Source organism: Rutidosis leptorrhynchoides, chromosome 4 (assembly GCF_046630445.1).
Source record: "Rutidosis leptorrhynchoides isolate AG116_Rl617_1_P2 chromosome 4, CSIRO_AGI_Rlap_v1, whole genome shotgun sequence".
Lineage (NCBI taxonomy): Eukaryota > Viridiplantae > Streptophyta > Magnoliopsida > Asterales > Asteraceae > Rutidosis > Rutidosis leptorrhynchoides.
This window is the reverse complement of record NC_092336.1, coordinates 6,514,857-6,535,680: the sequence shown is the minus strand read 5'-3', so window position 1 is coordinate 6,535,680 and position 20,824 is coordinate 6,514,857. Positions and strand designations below refer to the sequence as shown.

Genomic DNA, 20,824 nt, shown 5'->3' with positions numbered 1-20,824 from the left:
GACCCAAGCCCACATATCGGACTTGAGCCGAACCTATTATCTAACAATAAAAACTTGCTAATTCATTACAGTACTTATCATTGGTGTATATAACTAATTCGATCAGTTATGAGTATTATGTGTTGTATATAACAAAATTAATTGTTTATTTAAAACTCATAAAAAACAAAAAATATCAGGGTTGGGATTCTCAAGTCGTTACCCTCCCACCCATTAGGTTTTTGAGTCCAGGACAAAGGTCAATGGGTCTATCATCCGACCCACTAATTTTAGCTAAGATTAGTGCACTTTGGTTATAAAGATAGCTTGCTTTAATTTTTTTAAATTTACGTTCAGAAGTGTTAATAGATATAGATATATATGATATTTGAAAATAAAAGAATTGATTTTTGTAATTTAATTAGTTAAAGATTACGTGGATAGTCCATGTGAAGAGTTTTAACAGATTCAGTTAACTTTCGTTAGCGTTAGAGATGAAATTGGGACTTTAAAATGCTTTTAAGAATAAAAAAATGCAGAAAATAAAACACAAGGATGAAATGGGCAAAAAGTGAAAAGCACAGGAATCAAATGGGCAATTTAATAAAATAATATGATAATAATAGCTCATATGTTTGCATAGGTCATAAAGGAATTCTATAAAAAGGAAACTAAAAGCAAATAAATACCAAAACAATAACGTTTAAAAGCATTGCATATTTTCAATAGTTTGTTCAACATGCAAAACGTTCTCACAATGACTACTTTTTTTTATAGGAGCCAACACGTACATAACTTTATGAATTGGTGGCTTCTTTCAAGTTTCTCTTTGCTTACAACTTCTGATCATGATTTATTTCTATATAAATACCACTCTTCTCTTCACCTTCAATAACTACATGCATCAAACATCTACGAGTATTTTTTTCTATCTCTTAAACTAATCGTAATTCGTAATCTAGTTAAAGAGATAGAGCGAATGGAGCAAAATTCAAAAGTAATCACCAAAAGTATATGGAAATTGGTGCGTGTAATGTTCTTTATGCTAAAGAAAGGAATCATCAAGCGAAAATTGTTGGTCCATCTTAACATGTTGATGAAACGTGACAAGATCACACGCAAGGCCTCATTCTCTAGACCGCCACTTGAAGAGTACGAATTTAGTTGTAAAAACACCCCTTCTTTCACACTCTTCCTCTTTTCGACCCACAAGAAACACCAAAGAACCCGTCCTACTTATGACCCTCCATTGGTTGTGGACAATTGTGATGAAATAGTAATAAATTCAGCGGTTCTAAAGTCTCTTGGTATGTTGACAAATGGTAAGTCTCCCTTGGTTGAGCGAATGAGCATGATGGACTCACCGTTTCAAGTAACCAAATATGGCGAAGATGATATTCAGGTGGACGATGCGGCTGAAAGGTTTATAAGGAGGTTTTATAACGACCGGAGACTTGAAAATTAGATGAGGGACTAGAAGGTTATTAGTTAGTTTATGAGGGACTTACATGAAACTATATACTTGATTCATCAGGATATCTAACCCTAGCGATTAGCATTGATATATAAACTTTTTGTTGTTACTTATGAAAGAATATCAATAAAATTATATACCTAGTTTTAAAATGGCAAATAGTAACTGTTAGCAGGCAATACTGATTTTAGTCACAGCCTTTTAAATTGAATATTTGTATGAATGGTGATTTATTGAAGGGAGTTTGTAGAAAAAGATTATTTTTAAGATTTTTTGAAAACAAGTCCGTCCGGTATTGACAACACTAGGTGTTAAGGACATTGATTTGTACAACTTATAATTCTTGCATCTAACCTATTTTGCAAATTGTTTGATTTTCATGTAGTAACTTTCGCGTTGAAACCATATTTCGGTAAATAGCTTAATTAGTGTAGGTTATTGATGAATTAATTAAGTTCGATATATATAATCTTTTTTAATTAAATTCCCTTTGAGAATTAACCATGTAACCCATTGAAATTTGATAAAAAAAAATGGTTTAGCCACTGTTGTATTGTGAGTGGTTTGTAGCTAGCTTTTATTTGTTGGGATGTACGTTGTCGATTTTTTATAAGATTTTTATGTTTAGGCTATTTGAGGATATTGTGTATTTTAATTCAGATTTATGTGGTTTTATCAGATTATTTTGTGATCATTTTTAATCATTTCTTTAACCATGTAATTTCAATTTTTTTGTTGTTTTGCAGTAAATATATTATCACAGTGAAGTACCATGAAATTTTCTAGAAAGAAAAAGTAGAAAGTAAAAAAGCAGAAATGAAGTTGGCCACTGAAATTGTATATATGGTACCTGTTTGACGAACCTTTTGTGTTCAACCAATCATTATCAGTTATTATAGGACCATAAATTAGTATATTCTTTAACAAACAACAAATAAATTTAATTTTATACGAGTAATTCTTTTTTTTTAAATTTTAGTTAGAAGTTTATTTTTTTTTTGAAAAGCAAGAATAGATATATTAAAACCACAACAAATACATCAAGATGTAGAAGATAGTTTGTAAGGAAGCAAACCAAACACACGAAACAGAGCTAAATCCTAACACGAATTATACAAAACAAACTAATGAATTATACTAACTTTAGATATATGTTTGGATCGTTTATCCAAGAAAACCAATCTAACGACTTTCCTTTTAACCGGTGTTTGATCCATTCGAAAGCTTTGACTTGAACCTCATTAAAAGTCACCGGAATGGACCAATCTTTGCCACGAAAAACCTTGTTGTTACGATTACACCAAATTAGATAAGAACAAATCCATTCTACCGCTTGCCATATTTTTTTCCCCAAACTTGTCATTGATGATGAACCATTACCACGAAGAATCTCACTAATACTTAGGTTAGAAACGTTACCAAGGCCCCACCATGAATATACTCGAACCCATAGATCCATAGCGTGTTTACAAAAGATTAGTGTGTGCTCCACGGATTCGAGATCGTCATCACATAGAGGACACCTAATGCTATGTAAATCGATGCCACGATTGTCAAGCTCCATTCTTGTAGGGATACGTCTTTGAACCGCTCTCCAAACAAATAATTCTATTTTTTTCGGCACCAAAGAATTGCGCATCGTTTCGTTGTTGTTTGTAGAGAACGATACAGAATGATCCTCCAAGATGGAGCAAAGAGACTTAACCGTAAACTTACCATTAGGGGATAAGGTCCACGACCAAGAATCCTCACAACCACCATTGAAGTTATATGTACTGATTAAATTACAAAGGGCTTCAAGTTCACCTGTTGTCCTACCCGAAGGCATCCTCGACCATTCCCACTTCCATGTCAAACCACCAAGCGAAGTCTGATCCAACCTGTCATCGATAGATGCTGCTGAATTGGACTCGAGCCTGAATAAACGAGGGAATAAAAGTCGCAATTTTCCCCCTCCGATCCAGCTTTCATTCCCAAAATGAGGACTTTGACTTTATACCAATGCTTTTCACGAACGAGTTGTTGAAGGAAACTCCCACTTCAGAAATTTTTGTACCTGCTAATAAAATAGAACGCCAGATACTTGGTTTTAAGGAGTGAATTTCTTCACTCCCTAAATCCAAGCCACCACATGATCCATAGATACTACGAATAAGTTTAGCCCATAAGGAATCGGCTTCGGTTTTGAACCTCCGCCACCATTTCCCTAATAAAGCTAAATTTTTGTTATTTAAAGAACCAATATTTAAACCCCCGTGTTCATATGATGCAAGAAGTTTTTCCCATTTTACCCAACAAAGTTTTGAACCCAAATCCGACCCTCCCCAAAAATAAGCTCTTCTCACACTCTCAAGTAACTTTAACACACTCGGCGGGGCACGAAATAGAGAGAAATAATACAATGGCAAACTATTGAGGATCGATTTAATAAGGACCAATCTTCCACCAAATGACAACGATCGCATTTTCCACTTTGATAACCTTGCTTTGAACCTATCTATAACGGGATTCCAACTCGAGATATTCTTCATTTTAGCACCAATGGGAGGCCAAGATAAGTAAAAGGAAAGGATCCGATTTGACAACTCAACCGCCTAGCCATATTTTGAACCTCGCTATCACCAACCCCAAGCCACCACATGAACCTCGCTATCACCAACCCCAATACTTGACAACTCAAGGCCAAGATATTAGTTAGAAGTATAAAAGTTGTGGGCGCCCGCAGCCTTGTATGTCTTTCTATGAACATGGACTCTCCAAAAGAGTTCATATGTGGTCACAAACCTCCTCTGATAAGCAAACAATTTCACTACTACAAAAATAAGCAAAGAAACCCCTATTAGGAACCTGTTTTTAAAAAAGTCCAAAAAAACCGATTCCAAAAACCTTAAGAGACCGGTTCTTGAAGTTTAATTAAAAAGAGGTTTCTTTGGTCCATTTTAGAAACCTCTTTTTAAAAAATAACCGCTCTCAAAATTTGGAACCTCTTTTTCCTAAAAAAACAGGTCCCTTTACTTTCTATTTAGGAACCTTTTTCTTAATAAAACCGGTTTCAAACTTTTGAAACTTCTTTTTTACTTAAAACCGGTTCTATTTTTGCATTTCTTTTAGAGGGAACTATAGCGGGAAATGAAAAATTAAAAACTTATCTCAAAAACTTATGCTTCAAAAACTGAAAACGCAAAGTAATTATCACAAAAGTAAAATGCAGGCCAAAATTAAAAACCCTAATCCCCTTTTGTTAGCCGCCGTGATACGAAACGGTATGCTGAAGTTAAAGAAGCGGCTCGCTGCTAGCGTCCTCAAGTGCAGTCGCTGCAAGTGTTGGCTCGATCCAAATGAAGGCAATGAGATCTCCATGGCCAATTCTCGTATGATATCATTCTTTTTCATGTTTCATTCACTTTTTCCATGTATTTTGTGCTCTGTATCATAATTTGTATTATCATCCATAATTGAAACGATTATTGTTTATATTTTTAGGTTATCACTGGTTATTTGTTGCTTATTCAATTAACTGTTCAGTTTAGACTAGATTTATTAGTTGATTTTGAGATCTGCTTGCTTTGTATGTGATTGCAGATAAATTGGAATTTATATCGATTTATTGATAAATTAAGTCGTTGTTGATTTGTGGTTTTAATTATATCTTAAGGAGCTGAAAGATATCGTTTGGTGTTATTTTTAAAATTTATTAAATTGGAGTTGGATAAAAACAAATTTTAATAGCTATAGGTTAATAATATTAGAGAATGCAAGTAAGTTATTGTTTGTTATATGACTTAATATGCATAAAAATGTTCTGCTTGAACATTTAGGTTGCTTGGACATATAGTTTGATATATTGTGTGAGCTGTGTGGATCTGTGTCAGGCTCATTCACATTTATTATTGCATTGGTAGCTAAAATGTTTCATTGTATAAATTAGAAATTAATGAAACTTTCAGTTTATATGTAGCTAAGCACCATGCGGTATGTACAGTGAAATGTCCCGTTCATATTAATTATAAACGTTCCATATTAATTGATTTCGTCGCGAGGTTTTGACCTCTATATGAGACGTTTTTCAAAGACTGCATTCATTTTTTTTAAACAAGCATAACCTTTATTTTATCGATAAAGGTTTAAAAAGCATTACGTAGATTATCAAATAATGATAATCTAAAATATATTGTTTACACACGACCATTACATAATGGTTTACAATAAGAATATATTACATCAAAAATAAGTTTCTTGAATGCAGTTTTTACACAATATCATACAAGCATGGACTCCAAATCTTGTCCTTATTTTAGTATGCAACAGCGGAAGCTCTTAATAATTACCTGAGAATAAACATGCTTAAAACGTCAACAAAAATGTTGGTGAGTTATAGGTTTAACCTATATATTATCAAATCATAATAATAGACCACAAGATTTCATATTTCAATACATCACATACATAGAGATAAAAATCATTCATATGGTGAACACCTGGTAACCGACATTAACAAGATGCATATAGAATATCCCCATCATTCCGGGACACCCATCGGACATGATAATTTCGAAGTACTAAAGCATTCCAAATTCCAGAATGGGGCTTGTTGGGCCCGATAGATCTATCTTTAGGATTCGCGTCAATTTGGGGGTCTGTTCCCAAATTCTTAGGCTACCAAGCTAAAAGGGGCATAATCGGCTTCGATCATTCACCCATATAACGTAGTTTCATTTACTTGTGTCTATTTCGTAAAACATTTATAAAGTTGCATGTATTCTCATCCCAAAATATTAGATTTTAAAAGTGGGACTATAACTCACTTTCACAGATTTTTACTTCGTCGGGAAGTAAGACTTGGCCACTGGTCGATTCACGAACCTATAACAAATATGTACATATATATATCAAAGTATGTTCAAAATATATTTACAACATTTTTTAATACGTTTTAATGTTTTAAGCTTATTAAGTCTGTTGTCCTCGTTAATAACCTACAACTAGTTGTCCATAGTTAGATGTACAGAAATAAATCGATATATATTATCTTAGATCAATCCACGACCCAGTGTATACACGTCTCAGGCTAGATCACAACTCAAAGCATATATATTTTTGGAATCAACCTCAACCCTGTATAGCTAACTCCAACATTACTGCATATAGAGTGTCTATGGTTGTTCCAAATAATATATATACATGGGTCGATATGATATGTCAAAACATTTGCATACGTGTCTATGGTATCCCAAGATTACATAATATATTAGAATACATGTATAATACAATATAAGTTAGCTAGGATATGATTTGTATATAATTGTTACAATATTTTCCGTAGCTACAACAATCAAAAAATATCCAATCTTGTTTTACCCATAACTTCTTCGTTTTAAATCCGTTTTGAGTGAATCAAATTGCTATGGTTTCATATTAAACTCTATTTTATGAATCTAAACAGAAAAAGTATAGGTTTATAGTCGGAAATATAAGTTACAAGTCATTTTTGTAAGAGGTAGTCATTTCAGTCAAAAGAACGACGTCTTGATGACCATTTTGAAAAACATACTTCCACTTTGAGTTTAACCATGATTTTGGATATAGTTTCATGTTCATAAGAAAAATCATTTTCCCAGAAGAACAACTTTTAAATCAAAGTTTATCATAGTTTTTAATTATCAAACCCAAAACAGCCCGCGGTGTTACTACGACGGCGTATGTCCGGTTTTACGGTGTTTTTCGTGTTTTCCGGTTTTAAATCATTAAGTTAGCATATCATATAGATATAAAACATGTGTTTAGTTGATTTTAAAAGTCAAGTTAGAAGGATTAACTTTGTTTGCGAACAAGTTTAGAATTAACTAAACTATGTTCTAGTGATTACGTTTTCAAATCTTCGAATAAGATAGTTATTTATATATGAATCGAATGATGTTACGAACATCATTACTACCTCAAGTATAGTAGGTAAACCTACTGGAAATGACAAAAATAATCTTGAGCTTGAATGGATCTTTGATGGCTTGGAAGTTCTTGAAGCAGAATCATGACACGAAAACAATTTCAAGTAAGATTATTACTCGAATCAAGATAGTTTATAGTTATAGAAATCGAATAAAAGTTTGGATATGAGTATTACCTTGAATAAGAAAGATAACTTACTGTAATTAACAAAGATTTCTTGATCTTAGATGATTACTTGGAATGGATTTGCAAGATTAAAAGTAAACTAGCAAACTTGAAAGGATTTTCAAAGTGTTCTTCCTATGATGATTATAGCTTGATTCTTGAAGTAATTTTTGATGAAGATGATGATTAGTTTACTGGAAATTTCATTCCTAAGTGTGTGTGTGTGTGTTTAGAGAGAATTAGAAAGAGAATTGTAAGTGAAATGGATTGATTGGTGAGTGGTGAATGATGAGTGGTGAGTGGGGTTAAAAGGAGCTCTAGTTAGTTGACTAGTTCATGGTAGAAGTTAAATTTGATTAGTCATGCATGACATAATCAAGAGTGGAATCCCATGCTAGTTCCTATTGGTATATACTCATAGTAAGTACGTCTAGCAGCTGTGTATAATACGGGTACGAATACTGAATGACTACGAGTAGAATTGTTGATGAAAAATGAATGGAAATGTAATTGTAAGCATTTTTGCTAAGTAGAAGTACTTTGATATGTGTCTTAGTTAACAATCTTATTTAATGTTGTTGAAATCTTAAAATTAAATTTTTAACACATTTTTAATAAACCGATATTAACCCAAAAAAAAATTTTCAAGCTGACCTGGCAGCTCGACCCCAGCCAGGGGCTCTGCCCCTTGGACCCCGCTATCGGGGGCGCTGGCCCGAAACCCCGTCATAATCAAGATAAGTTCAAACAATTGTGCACTCCACACTTTCCCCAAACTTGTTCGATATTTAACAAGGTTATTTTGGTTAACAAATTAATCCCATTACAACTAAATCATATTGGTGACACAAATCACCAACAATGAATATATCTTGATATGATATATATATATACTTTAAAATGTCATTACAACGATAATCGTTACATATATGTCCATATATATATCAACATATAGTTTTTACAAGTTTTAACGTTCGTGAATCGTCGGTCAACTTGGGTGGTCAATTGTCTACATGAAACTCATTTCAAATAATCAAGTCTTAACAAGTTTGATTGCTTAACATGTTGGAAACATTTAATCATGCAAATATAGTTTTCATTTAATATATAATCATGGAATAATCATGGAAAAGTTCGGGTCACTACATACAGTGCATATACATATTTTTCTTTATTTTTGTTTTTTAATTGGTTGACCATCCAAATTGTGATGCTTAATAATTTTGTTGATTTATAGTACTTAAATGCTCTCCTAAAGTTGTTTAACTGTTACATTACAGGTCAGAACATCAGGAAGTTGGTCAAGACAGATTTATCATCAGAAACCTAACCAAAATCCACTGTCCATCTCGTGCACGTCACATGAATGAGGATAAAAGAAAGGGACATCATTCTGGATACGGTATTTTTCAGTTTGTTTTGTTATTTGTATTTACATGCCTTAATGGCTACTTCACATGCATGTACTTGATAAGTACTTTGTTTCGGATAAATGTTAAGCTTAGGTCACTGAATATCATTTTCATACGAATGCAATTCATTTATAACCAATCATCTGCAGGAAAGCGTACACTACTGGAAAAACCCCAATTGGGGACAACAAAATTTTGTTTTTAGGGACGACATGTCGTCCTCAATAATCTTGCGGGACGACATGTCGTCCCCATAAAGTCGTCCCCAGTGTTCTGTCGCGAAAAGTTTTTCGGGACGACTGATTTTTTTTTAGGGACGACGGTGGGACCCACTTTGACTTTTCAATTGTTAATCTTGTCCATTTTTTGGGGACGACTTTTAGGGACGGCATGTCGTCCCTAAAGAAATAATATTAAAAAAATCATTTTTCCAACGAATTAATAATTATAATATTTTTAATCTAATTGGGACGACTCTTTAGGGACGACATGTCGTCTCTAAAAAAATAATATTAAAATATCCTATTTTCATTCTAAATAATAATAATAATATTAAAATGTAATTGGGGACGACAAAAGGGTACAACATGTCGTCCCCAATAAGCTGTTATCGTTTTTGGGCCGATTAAAAACTGCTTTTCCAGCCGTAAAAACGGCACATTTAAACCAAATCAAAACCTGTTGCACAAAACACAATATATTTCACAAACACAAGCTCAACATTAATTAAAACATGTCCGAAACATTATCCAACCGTTACAAACTTAATCCGAATACTAAAAGATTACAATCCGACACAAAGTTTACAACCTTAAAACATTATCCAAAGTTTACAAACTTAAACCAAATCCGAATAGCAAACAAACTTACAAACTTACCTTGCTTCATCTTCATTTTCTTCATCACTTTCGCTTTGAGACGCACCACTTTCTTCCATGTCTTCATCGTCATCACCTTCGTCTTCACCTTCGGTTTCTTGAGTTTGATTGGGGGTTGGGAAAAAAGATTGCCATTGGGGCGGGATTGCCATATTGTTAAAGGCAAAAGTATCGTATACCGCTTCCTTTAGCAATGGGTTTTCGGAACCCGGTGGTGGTGGTCGTCTTGTTTGACAAGTTGATGATGAAGATGATGTACTAGCCGATCCGGGTAACGTTTTACCCACTCCGCGACGGTACCCGCGACGTTTGCCTAAAACTTCCAACATAATGACTTCATCACTCCTTTCCGGATATTTTTCTTTTAATTTCAACATTTTTTCCTACATAGTTAACAAATATTATTATTAGTATTATCATATAACAATACGACAACCCATATTCACCATTTGACCCATATACACATATACATATACTTATATTGACCCATATTGACTAAATGACTCAATTGGGGACGATTTTAATCCACATTGACCCCAATTGACCATTTGACCCATATTGACCATTTGACCCGTATATACATATACATATACTTATATTGACCCATATTGACTAATTGACTCAATTTAACCCAATTTTAACCCATATTGACCATTTGGCCCACATATACATATACATATACTTATATTGACCAATTGACTTCATTTAAATCAATTTTAACCCATATTGACCAATTGACTAAATTTAACCCAATTTTAACCCAATTGACTTTTGTTGACTTCGTTTGACTTTATATATATATATATATATATATATATATATATATATATATATATATATATATATATATATATATATATATATATATATATATATGTAAGTACTTACGTGGTTCACCCTAGCTTTATCCCCACTCCATCCACCTTTCTTAAAAGTGTGGTTGTTCTTGAAGTTTTCGATAAGACTCGGAGGATCCAGAGAGGCCTGCAAACACATATTAATATTTGACCATTTAAAATTTACAGACACGTATTAATATTTTCCATAAACTAAAGTTAAAAATAGGATTTACCACACGGTCGGCAATTGACCTGCTACCCTGCGTACTGGCGTATTCCATCTTCGCCCTATTTTTCTTGTTCTGCGCAGAACGAGCCCGGAATTTACTTGAAAGCATTAGGTCCACAAATGGGTCCCATAGACGTTGTTGAACATTCGGTGGGGGTCGGTTTCGAAGGTTATTGGGAAGTGCGTACCCGTCATTATCCGTGAAATATTTTTTTTGTTTACTTTTAGCATTTCTCCATCGGTCCGCGCACAAAGAATTTACCCCGGCTTCCACCACCTTTTGGGTATGTCCACCATCTAGCCAGTCGCCCATCTTAAAAAACCCCTACAACAATTTGAAAAAAAAAAGTTACAAAATTCTATTAGTATAATAAGTAATATATTATATAAAGTTTAAGATTAAATAAGTCAACTATAATATAATTAACCGAATAAACTTACACCGAGATCAAGCCAAATTTTTTCTTTGTTTTCGCCAGGAACCTTTTCCCAACTCTCGTAATGCTTTGGAAATAACGGGTCCTTAACGATTCCCGCGAGCATGTTAATACACATCGACTTGTGTGGGCCTATCGGGCGACCGGTCCCCAACACACTAACATCAAACTGAATCGGCAATGGTCCACCAATGTCAGCCCACATTTTTCGTAATTTACCATTTGTTGTTGGTCCACGACCACCTCTACGTCGAGTTAAAAGTCCACTTATATAATTTATAACCCAAATTTAACTCACCATTATGGTCACGAGTTAAAAGTCAGCAATCCACACTATTTACATACTTATACCATTTACAATCCAATTATAACTAGAAAAATGGGTCATAGTCTAAAAACGACGAAACCAATCACTACTAAATTAACACGAACGATTCGGGGTCCAAACGGGTAACCCGAACCATCTCGCGTACCAAAAATCGACAAACACCGCCACCATCCGTCAACCGCCACCACTGGCCACCAGCTGCCGCGGGCAGCCGTGGTGGCAGTGGTGGCAGCCCACCGAACAGCAGCAGTAGCAGCTAAAAGCTGCTGTCCACTCCCATGGTACACCAATTTTTTTTAGCTATATTCAAACCCAAAATTATTTGCTAGCAATTATTCAACTTAAATCTAACATTTATCAAGCAATTTCATCACCAAAATCAAAAGATTCAAGCACCCATTTGCATCATTTAATAACAAATAGTAAAACCCTAAATAAACATAGATTAAGCATAAATTAAAGACAAACCTTGATGCTAGATGTTAAAGGAAGCACGAATCATGATTGAAAGCTTTCAATTTTATCATCCTCTTCAACAATAAAAACTAGGTCTTTCAATGGTGATGGCGAGTGGTGCGTGACAGAGACGAGAGGGAGAGAGATGAACAAACCCACAATTTAATCTTCAATTACATCTTCATCATCAACAATTTTGGCTAGGCTTTAGTGTTTGTGATGTGTGTGTTTTTATTTGATCTAGATAAAAAGAAAATAAAACAATGTACTGGAACCACAAAAACCACGAGCAGTTTTACTTAATTAAATGGGTTTTAAACCCATTCCCGATAATACACGGGTATTTATCTGTTATCAGATATCTTTCGTATTTAATTCAGCAAAGCATACGATGTCATAATTAAATAATATAACCTGTTTCGGGACCCTGGTCATAAAACGGACCCAATGGTCTAACAATTAATTATAAATAATTAATAATTATATATTTCATTAAAATTCACTTTAACACTCCTAAAGGGCAAAAAGGTAAATTTCACCTAGGCCCGATGTCAGGATGTTACACATAGGGATTTGAACACATGAAACTCACACGGTCTATTTGGCCCGTCCTCATATCTGTCAGGCCGATTAAATCTCGTTTGTACTCCTTCAAGAGACATTGAACATGTTGTTAACGCTTCGTCGGCAACGTACCCCTCTGCTATACAACCTTCAGGCTTAGCTTTATTTCTAACATAATTTTTTAATTTCTTCATGTATCTCTCAACTGGATACATCCACCTCATGTAAACAGGCCCTCCATATATAGCCTCTTCCGGTAAATGCATAACCAGATGAATCATTATGTCAAAAAAAGCCGGAGGATAAATCAGCTCAAAAGTACATAAAAGTTTAATCAATTGTTTTTGAGCTTTCACCATGTCGGCTACCATTAACTCTCGAGCACAAATTTGCTTAAAGAATGCGCATAGCTGGATTATTGGTGTCGAGATAGTTACGTCCAAAAATGCGTTAACTCCGACCGGTAATAATCGTTGTATCATGATATGGCAATCATGAGACTTCATGCCTGTTATGTTGTTATCATCCTTGTTCACTTTCTGCCTGAAATTTGATCCAAACCCATCTGGAAGTTTCTGGGTTCTTGTGCAAAATCTGGATATCTTTGGTCGATTTCTTTCCACGCTCGACCATCTACCGGATGACGCATCTTACCCTCTTCCTTGCATTGTCCAGTAACATGCCAAGTCATATACTTTGCAGTGTGTCTGGAACTATACAAACGTTTAAGTCTGGGAGTTATAGGAAAATAACGCAAAACTTTATTAGCAACTTTCTTGCCCGTTGTGCGTTCCGCTTTCCATCTACTCTCCTCACATATTGTGTAGGGTTGATAGCGAGTATCTTTCAAAACATAAAGGAGGAGTTGAGTTCAAAGTATAATACATCAAAATCAAAAATACTTCACATATCACAGTTAAAAGAATTTGGACCAAAACTGATGTATCTCTAAAACTTTGTAATTTAACATTACTAATCAATTTCATATCGTTCTGTTAAAAAAAAAATCAATTTCATATCGTTAACTCTATTTATTGTGAAAAAATAAACAAAAAATTACTAGAGATTTACATTTAGATTTAGAGAAAGAAGTGAGATACTGAGATGTGAGTTACCTTGATACAGTAGTGTAACGCCAGAAGCAGAGAAATCAGAGATGGAAATGAAGATGAAAAAAGTTATGGTTTTCTATTTTCTAACTTTTGGACAACTGGAACCATGAAAAACTCCTTTTACCTTTTTCTAACTCTCTTAGACTTGGGGGGAGTCATAAATTTGGTGGAGGGAAATTTAATTTTTCGTGAAAATTATTAAGTGGCAGTGTTATTTTTTATTGGTAAAGAAGTGGCAATATCCAAATAATATATTAAAAGTGACTGATTGCAATATAAGAACTAATTACGGAGAAATTAATAGAGATAAATTGGTGGAAGTGATGTAGTGGGGTAGAGATATAGTAATATATGCTCTTGACTTGGTGGAACTAATTATTATGTAGTGAGGCCATCACGAGATAAATTGGTGGAACTAATTATTATTATTATTATTATTATTATTATTATTATTAAAACTCTAATTGTTGTAATATATTAGTACTACTGTAGTGCAAGTTGGTTTAATGTGGGACAAAGTTTTGTCCAATTTTCTTAATAAGATACCAACGTGTAAGTTTTATTGTAAACGTTATGTTATTCATAATTCATGCATGTATGAATGAACATTCGTGATGAAGTGCCAACATACACAATTTCTGTCTTTCAGATTTTCGTATTTGTCTACAATCTACAAGTAACTATCACTTATACCACTTCCTAACAAATAACCATCATATGAGAAATGATAAATCCACAATTGAAATTGAATATATAGTAAATAAAAAATTAAAGTAAAAAAACAACTAGTAATATTAATAATAATAATTTTTGACGGATCGTTAATAAAAAAATAAATAAAAATGGACAACCATATAGTATGATAGTGTGTGACGCAATACTTATACTAGAAAATAATATTACTAGTTGAATTCAACCTTTTTTCGTTTGTACCTTTAGTGGCGCTGGTGCGCCACAAAAGGCGCCACAAATGTCATCCCCAAAAGTTTTTAGAGACGACGTGTCGTCCCCAAAAAATAGCACGAAATTTTCCCGCCTTTGGAGCCAAATATTTCTGCGCCAAAAAAACAATTAAATATAATTCTTTTTTTGGGGACGACATTTAGGGACGACATGTCGTCCCCAAAAGTTTGGCGGGATTTTTTTTGCTTTTTGGAGCCAGTTTTTTACCAAAAAAATAAATGAAAAATGGTAATTTCTTTGGGGACGACATGTCGTCCCTAAATGTCGTCCCCAAAAAACTGGTCAAACGTCTCAGAAAAAGCTGGCCCATTTTTTGTCGTTTTCCTTATTTTTGGGGACGACATTATGTCGTCCCGAAAAAGGTCGTCCCCAATTTATACTTTTCTAGTAGTGGTAAGGGTTCCAGGGAGGCTAGGTTGCCCACTAAGATTCTATGAATGCGAAAAATGAGGGTGTTAAGGCGATTGTTACGAAAGTATCAAGAGGCAAAGAAGATTGACAAACACATGTACCTTGACATCTACATGAAGGTTAAAGGTAATGTTTATAAGAACAAGCGTTGATGGAGAGCATTCACAAATCAAAGGCTGAGAAGGCCCGTGAGAAGACCATGGCTGACCAGTTTGAGGCCAAACGCCAAAAGAATAAGGTTTGCAGAGAACGAAAGTTGGCTCGAAGGGAGGAACGATTTGCCCAGAGTGCTCTATTATTTTTAGTTGTATATCGATTAAGAATGTAATAGTGCACATTTCAATTGTTGACATTCGAGCAAAACTGATACGGTCATATGATTGTACCCATTCTTTTCTTTTGTTATAGTATTAATAATAAGAGAATCAATTGTTTAAACTATAGTGTATTGTTTAACTTTTTTATCATATAAATTGGCTTTTTCAAATTTCGTGAAAGCAAAAAATTGAGTTACTGAATATAGAGGTAGTTATTATAAATATATATATAATATATATATATATATATATATATATATATATATATATATATATATATATATATACATCATTTAGGAACCGGTTTGATAGTGAAAACTGGTCTCTTTGATGAGCCAAATGAACCTGTTATATCTTTAAAAGAGGTTTTTTGCTAAAAAAGAAACCTCTTAAGCCCAAAAGAGGTTTCTTATGTTCCGAAAAGAAACCTCTTTTTTATTAAAAAGAGGTCTCTTTACTCCATCAAAGGAATCGATTGATGAACCAGTTCTACCCTTTTGGAACCCCCATCTAAAGGAATCTCTTGTAAAACAGGTTTTAAAGGTTAAAAAAGAGGTTCCTTTGGTTAATTTTTGTAGTAGTGTTTATACATGTAGATGGGGTGACCACTTCAATTATGATTTGTTTAATAAAATAGAATGATTAGAGTTTGAATGTTTGTAAGGTTCTTATTAAATTTAGTTTTAAACGATAATAATTTATTTGATATTATTTTGAATGAAATCTACGAATTATATAAAACTAATGCATTAACTTTTTAAATAAATAAATAAGTAAAAGAGTATAATTGTTTTATAAATGCTATGTATATAATTTAAGAAGGATATTAAAAGAAAATAATGTGTTGAATGGTTAAATGAATATTTTAAATCTAAATGGTTCGTTGTAGACTGCTGAACGATTCATCATCATTTATCATTTAAATTTAGATATTAATAATATAAACACATTAAATATTGAACGACTCAGTATTTAGTGATGAACTATTAAGAGACAATCAAACAGACCCTTACTATTTTGGCATTTATTTGAGGTATGTTTGGAAACCAACTTATTGAAAATTTTAAGAAAAATTGATAATCATATACTCCATCCGTTCTAATTTAATAGTCTACAAGGGCGTTTGTCAGATTTTCTGATTGCTTGGAAGAAAAAATTAGTAATAGACAGAAATTATGTACGAAGGTGATCGTTGACATGTCGGTGATAGGGTTTGGGCGTGTCTAGAACAATGAGTTGAGGCGGTTTTGTCTCCTGTTTAAATCGTGTGATTGAAGTTTAGCATACTTTAATTGATCTTCTAATGTAAGAGGATGATCTTCTGGTGTAAAAAGATGGTGGCGCATAAACCGAGATGACCCAAGCTAGCAACAAAGATTGGATTATTACTCAGGTGTTTGAGAGTCGAAAGTCTTCCTTCCCAAGGCATGGAAGTGCGGTGTGTCCCAGGTGGTTTATCTGGCGGTATTCAAATGGAGTTCTATAATTAGGTGATCTAGGGTTGTTGTGGGTGTTTTAACATAATTGACAGACGAGGTTGATTACGTTTTAATGGGTGTAGTTGAATTACTCGTTATCGAGCTGCCAGCTTAATCAATTTGATGGTTTGGAATGGGCATGTCCCAAGAAGCTTTGTTGGTGGTATAGATGGGTAGGTTCAATGAAGTCAAGATAGGAAATCTGGTATGAGTTTGTTCAAAGTCTTCAAGTGGGCGTTTGAAGCCAGAATTTCGAGTTTGATGTAGCAATTTTGCGAAACGCGAGGGTAGTAGCGAAACGCGAGCCCTAGTTTGGCCAGCAAGTCGATCTAGAAGTTTCCTTTTTTTTGCCCTATAGATACAACCCTATGTAATATGTCATTGTGTGCACGAAAATATAGGAAAAATTCTCCGGTTTGTCCCTGTGGACTAAACTCTTCCCCGTGTTTGGAGTTGAGATATAACCGCGTTAAATTCCTTGTGTCGTTCTGCTTTATTTATCGCTTATGTTTTTTCATTCGTTTGTCGTTCGTGATTTAGTGATTGTGATCAATCACTTGTCTTGGTTGGGTCCTAAATTTCTAACAAAAGGAGCAAAAATTTCAATTTTTTATACTAGAAATTACCGTACATAAGCGATAGGTCTCAGGTTCGAATTTTGTCTAGGACGAATATTTAGTGTGGACATGGATGGGTCAGAAACAGCCGGAGAGTAATCCCGCTGGGCTACGTACATCAGAGTATGGGGTCGGATTACTCGCCCTTCCGGGTAGCCTGAATAGGAAAAACCTTCTACCTTTTACCCTTTTTTACCGTACATTTTAAAAAGGATCAAAATGATTAGGTAGAAAAATGACAAGTAATTAACTTCATGTGCATGTTTTAAAAACACGAATTTATGGCTTGTGTGTCAATTTCATGTTCAACTACTACTTGTAGGATCGTTTGAACAGAATTAAACAATCGTATATTGCTATATCGAGTGTGAAATCCTCGATATAGTGTTTTTAGTCGAAAACACTTGATTGAATGATTGATTAACTTTAGAGATTGACTTGAAACGACTTGGAATCGATTAGGGTTTGCTAATGAACGACTGTAATCGGCTAAGAGGTGTTAGCATTCGTAACCCTAACAATGAACCTGAAATCGCCTATTTATAGGCTCTGCAGCTGTATCCGTACGGATGTGATCTTCATCCGTACGGATGTTAACTTCTATGCATACGAATGGACTCTGACAGTATAACTTTGATTTCGTACGTAGTCTAAAACTCCAAATGACCGAGGGCCTTACGTTTATGCACCAACAAACTTCCCCTACAATCTTGTTCATTTAAAAAACATTCACAACCGATTTATATATAAAAGTAATAACAGTCACGCTCCACACTTTATGGCATAACATTCAACATATAAAGTTCGCCGTTCATCAACATAACACACAATCAAACATAAACTATCACATTAACAAAATTGTAATATAAAAGATCAACGTTTAAAGTTCACAATTCGCAAAACCAACAAATTGAAAAGTCCACATCACAATTCGTCAACATAAATCCAAAGTTCACAGTTCACAACTTAACAAATACAACCAAATTGAATGAGAGAACATTAAAGCACATAGATCATAAGCATAACAAGTAGGAATTGAACTGAAAATCGCTATAGACCTACAACTTAATTCTATAACTTTTCTAAACACTCTAAAAATATATATATATATATATATATATATATATATATATATATATATATATATATATATATATATATATATATATATATATATATATATATATATATATATTTATTGTAATTGTAATCCATACTAATACACAAAATGGGTTGTAAGTCCCCCTATCGGTTAACAAGTGAAATGAACAACAACGTCTTATTTCTTTAGAAAACTAACATTTTTTTAACTCAAGTATGTTTGTATTCTTTACTCCTATTTTTTTTTTATTATTGAATTTAACAAACATTTGATTAATAATGTAAACATAAATAAGGTAATTTTAAAAATCGTTAATAATGGATAATTATTTACTTCGAAATTAATTGAGAGGTTTTCAATCCCTCTTAAGGTGCGTTTGATAAAACTGAATGATTTAATTCTGAATGATTTAGAGGTCTGAATAGTTCAAAGACTCTGAACTATAATGATTCTGAATGATAACTTACTGTTTGATAATACTTCTGAATCAACACTATGAATGACATGAAATTACTGTTATGACCTTATTTATAAATTATGTTACTCTGTTGATAATTATCCTTTGATTGTATTTTTTGAATTTATATGTCTCTAACTGTAAAAATATATGGTAACAACAAAAAACAATTTAATAAATGAACTTATCCCATATTAAAAAACTGAACTTATCAAAAAAATCATCTAGAAGTGTTCACTTCACACAAAGTTTATGTGTGTATAATAAAGCTGAAAGGTTATTGTGTGAAAGTGTAATAATATATACGAGGTAATCAGGTAATAATAATAGTAGTAGTACTCCCTTCGTCCCATATTAATAGTCCACAGACAAAAAACACACAGTTTAAGGAAATGTCAAAAAAATACTGTATTTTCTGTTTATTTTCCAGTTTTACTCTTATCTTTTCTTTCTCCTTTAATCATATCCACATACTGACATCAAGGGTATAATAGAACTTAAGCTTCTTATTCTTTTCTATTTATGGAAGTGGACTATTAATTTAAGACATTCCAAAATGAAATACTGGACTATTAATATGATGGGACGGAGGGAGTATATGATATTCATTCATATTCGTGAAATAAGAAAAGATAAAAAAAAAACAAGGTGAAACATACTTTAGTGAAATTGGGACCCAGGGAAGGTTTGTAAATAAAAACACTCTGAATGGTTAAGGGTTATAAGCATTCTGATTAATAAGTTATCATTCAGAATCATTATAGTTCAGAGGCAAAAATTAGCTGTAATAGAACTAAACAAGCAATGAACCTAATATGGTAAAAACAAAAATAAACGCCCACCATGGGGCTCGAACCCACGACCACAAGGTTAAGAGCCTTACGCTCTACCAACTGAGCTAGACGGGCAAGTTGTCTTTATTCTAATAAAAAGTAATTTAAACGTTCAGTAATAGGTAAATTTAATAAAATTAACAATGTGTGGAAAATATTAGCATTACAAAGTTCAATGTCATTTACATAAACCTTTTTGTTTTTCCCTCTTTTTAACAAGATTTTTGTCACCTTATCTAACTTAAGAATAAGAATGAAAAAGAACGAGTAAACAACAACTGTTATAAAAGTAATAATTGGATGATAATTTTATTATTATTATAGATATTGCATAGTATATTTTTTTGAGTATAAATAGGTGTGTTGAGTTAGAGTTTATTGTATGTATTTTTTGGTTAACAAAAACACTCTCTCTCTCTCTAGATTCCAAATGCCACCAAACTCTCATTGTACATTTTTCTATAAATAAAAAACCAATTACTCATACCTTTTGTTCAACCTTTGTTTTCTCCGTTTTACAGTATCTCTATCTCTATATACCTTCTACAGTCAAGAACCACTAAAGGTAGTTATAAGCCTACTGAATTATAACACGTTATCAGCACGATTATCTCAACATTTATACTAAATATGGTTGGCTCTGCCACCTAACTAATATATGGTCGGTTATACCACCTAAATGATATATGGTCGACACTGTCGCCTAATTTACATTTATGTTATCTAACATTTATTTATGTATACTAACATTTACATTTATGTTATCTAACATTTATTTATGTATACTAACATTTACAGTTATGTTCACTAACATTTATATTTATGTT

The 20,824-nt window shown here is 33.2% G+C and overlaps 2 protein-coding genes, 1 non-coding gene and 1 pseudogene across 3 annotated transcripts; 2 read left to right on the top strand and 2 right to left on the bottom strand.

Moving 5' to 3' along the window:
* Nucleotides 1-958: 958 nt before the first annotated feature.
* LOC139839483 (uncharacterized) lies at nt 959-1,444 on the top strand. Its single transcript, XM_071829548.1, has one exon. It carries the CDS (start codon nt 959-961, stop codon nt 1,442-1,444), a length of 486 nt encoding a protein of 161 aa, XP_071685649.1.
* A 3,214-nt stretch (nt 1,445-4,658) lies between these two features.
* On the top strand, nt 4,659-15,574 carry LOC139839481 (large ribosomal subunit protein eL19y-like; annotated as a pseudogene).
* Nucleotides 9,666-11,564, bottom strand: LOC139844014 (uncharacterized). The gene is made up of 4 exons (XM_071834211.1): nt 11,364-11,564; nt 10,927-11,247; nt 10,743-10,838; nt 9,666-10,237 (listed from the first exon to the last, which is right to left on the bottom strand). Exons 1-4 carry the CDS (start codon nt 11,562-11,564, stop codon nt 9,851-9,853), a joined length of 1,005 nt encoding a protein of 334 aa, XP_071690312.1. The 3' UTR covers nt 9,666-9,850.
* Nucleotides 15,575-19,999: 4,425 nt separating the features above from the next.
* On the bottom strand, nt 20,000-20,072 carry TRNAK-CUU (transfer RNA lysine (anticodon CUU)). The gene has a single exon. It is a non-coding gene; the product is annotated as a tRNA-Lys (tRNA).
* Between the last annotated feature and the right edge of the window lie 752 nt (nt 20,073-20,824).

Coding starts and splice junctions, on each gene's coding strand:
- LOC139839483 (XM_071829548.1), top strand. CDS start 959: ATGGAGCAAAATTCAAAAGTAATCACCAAAAGTATATGGAAATTGGTG.
- LOC139844014 (XM_071834211.1), bottom strand. CDS start 11,564: ATGTGGGCTGACATTGGTGGACCATTGCCGATTCAGTTTGATGTTAGT. Junction 11,248..11,363: donor AAATTTGGCTTGATCTCGGT/GTAAGTTTATTC, acceptor AAATTGTTGTAG/GGGTTTTTTAAGATGGGCGA. Junction 10,839..10,926: donor GGTCAATTGCCGACCGTGTG/GTAAATCCTATT, acceptor ATGTGTTTGCAG/GCCTCTCTGGATCCTCCGAG.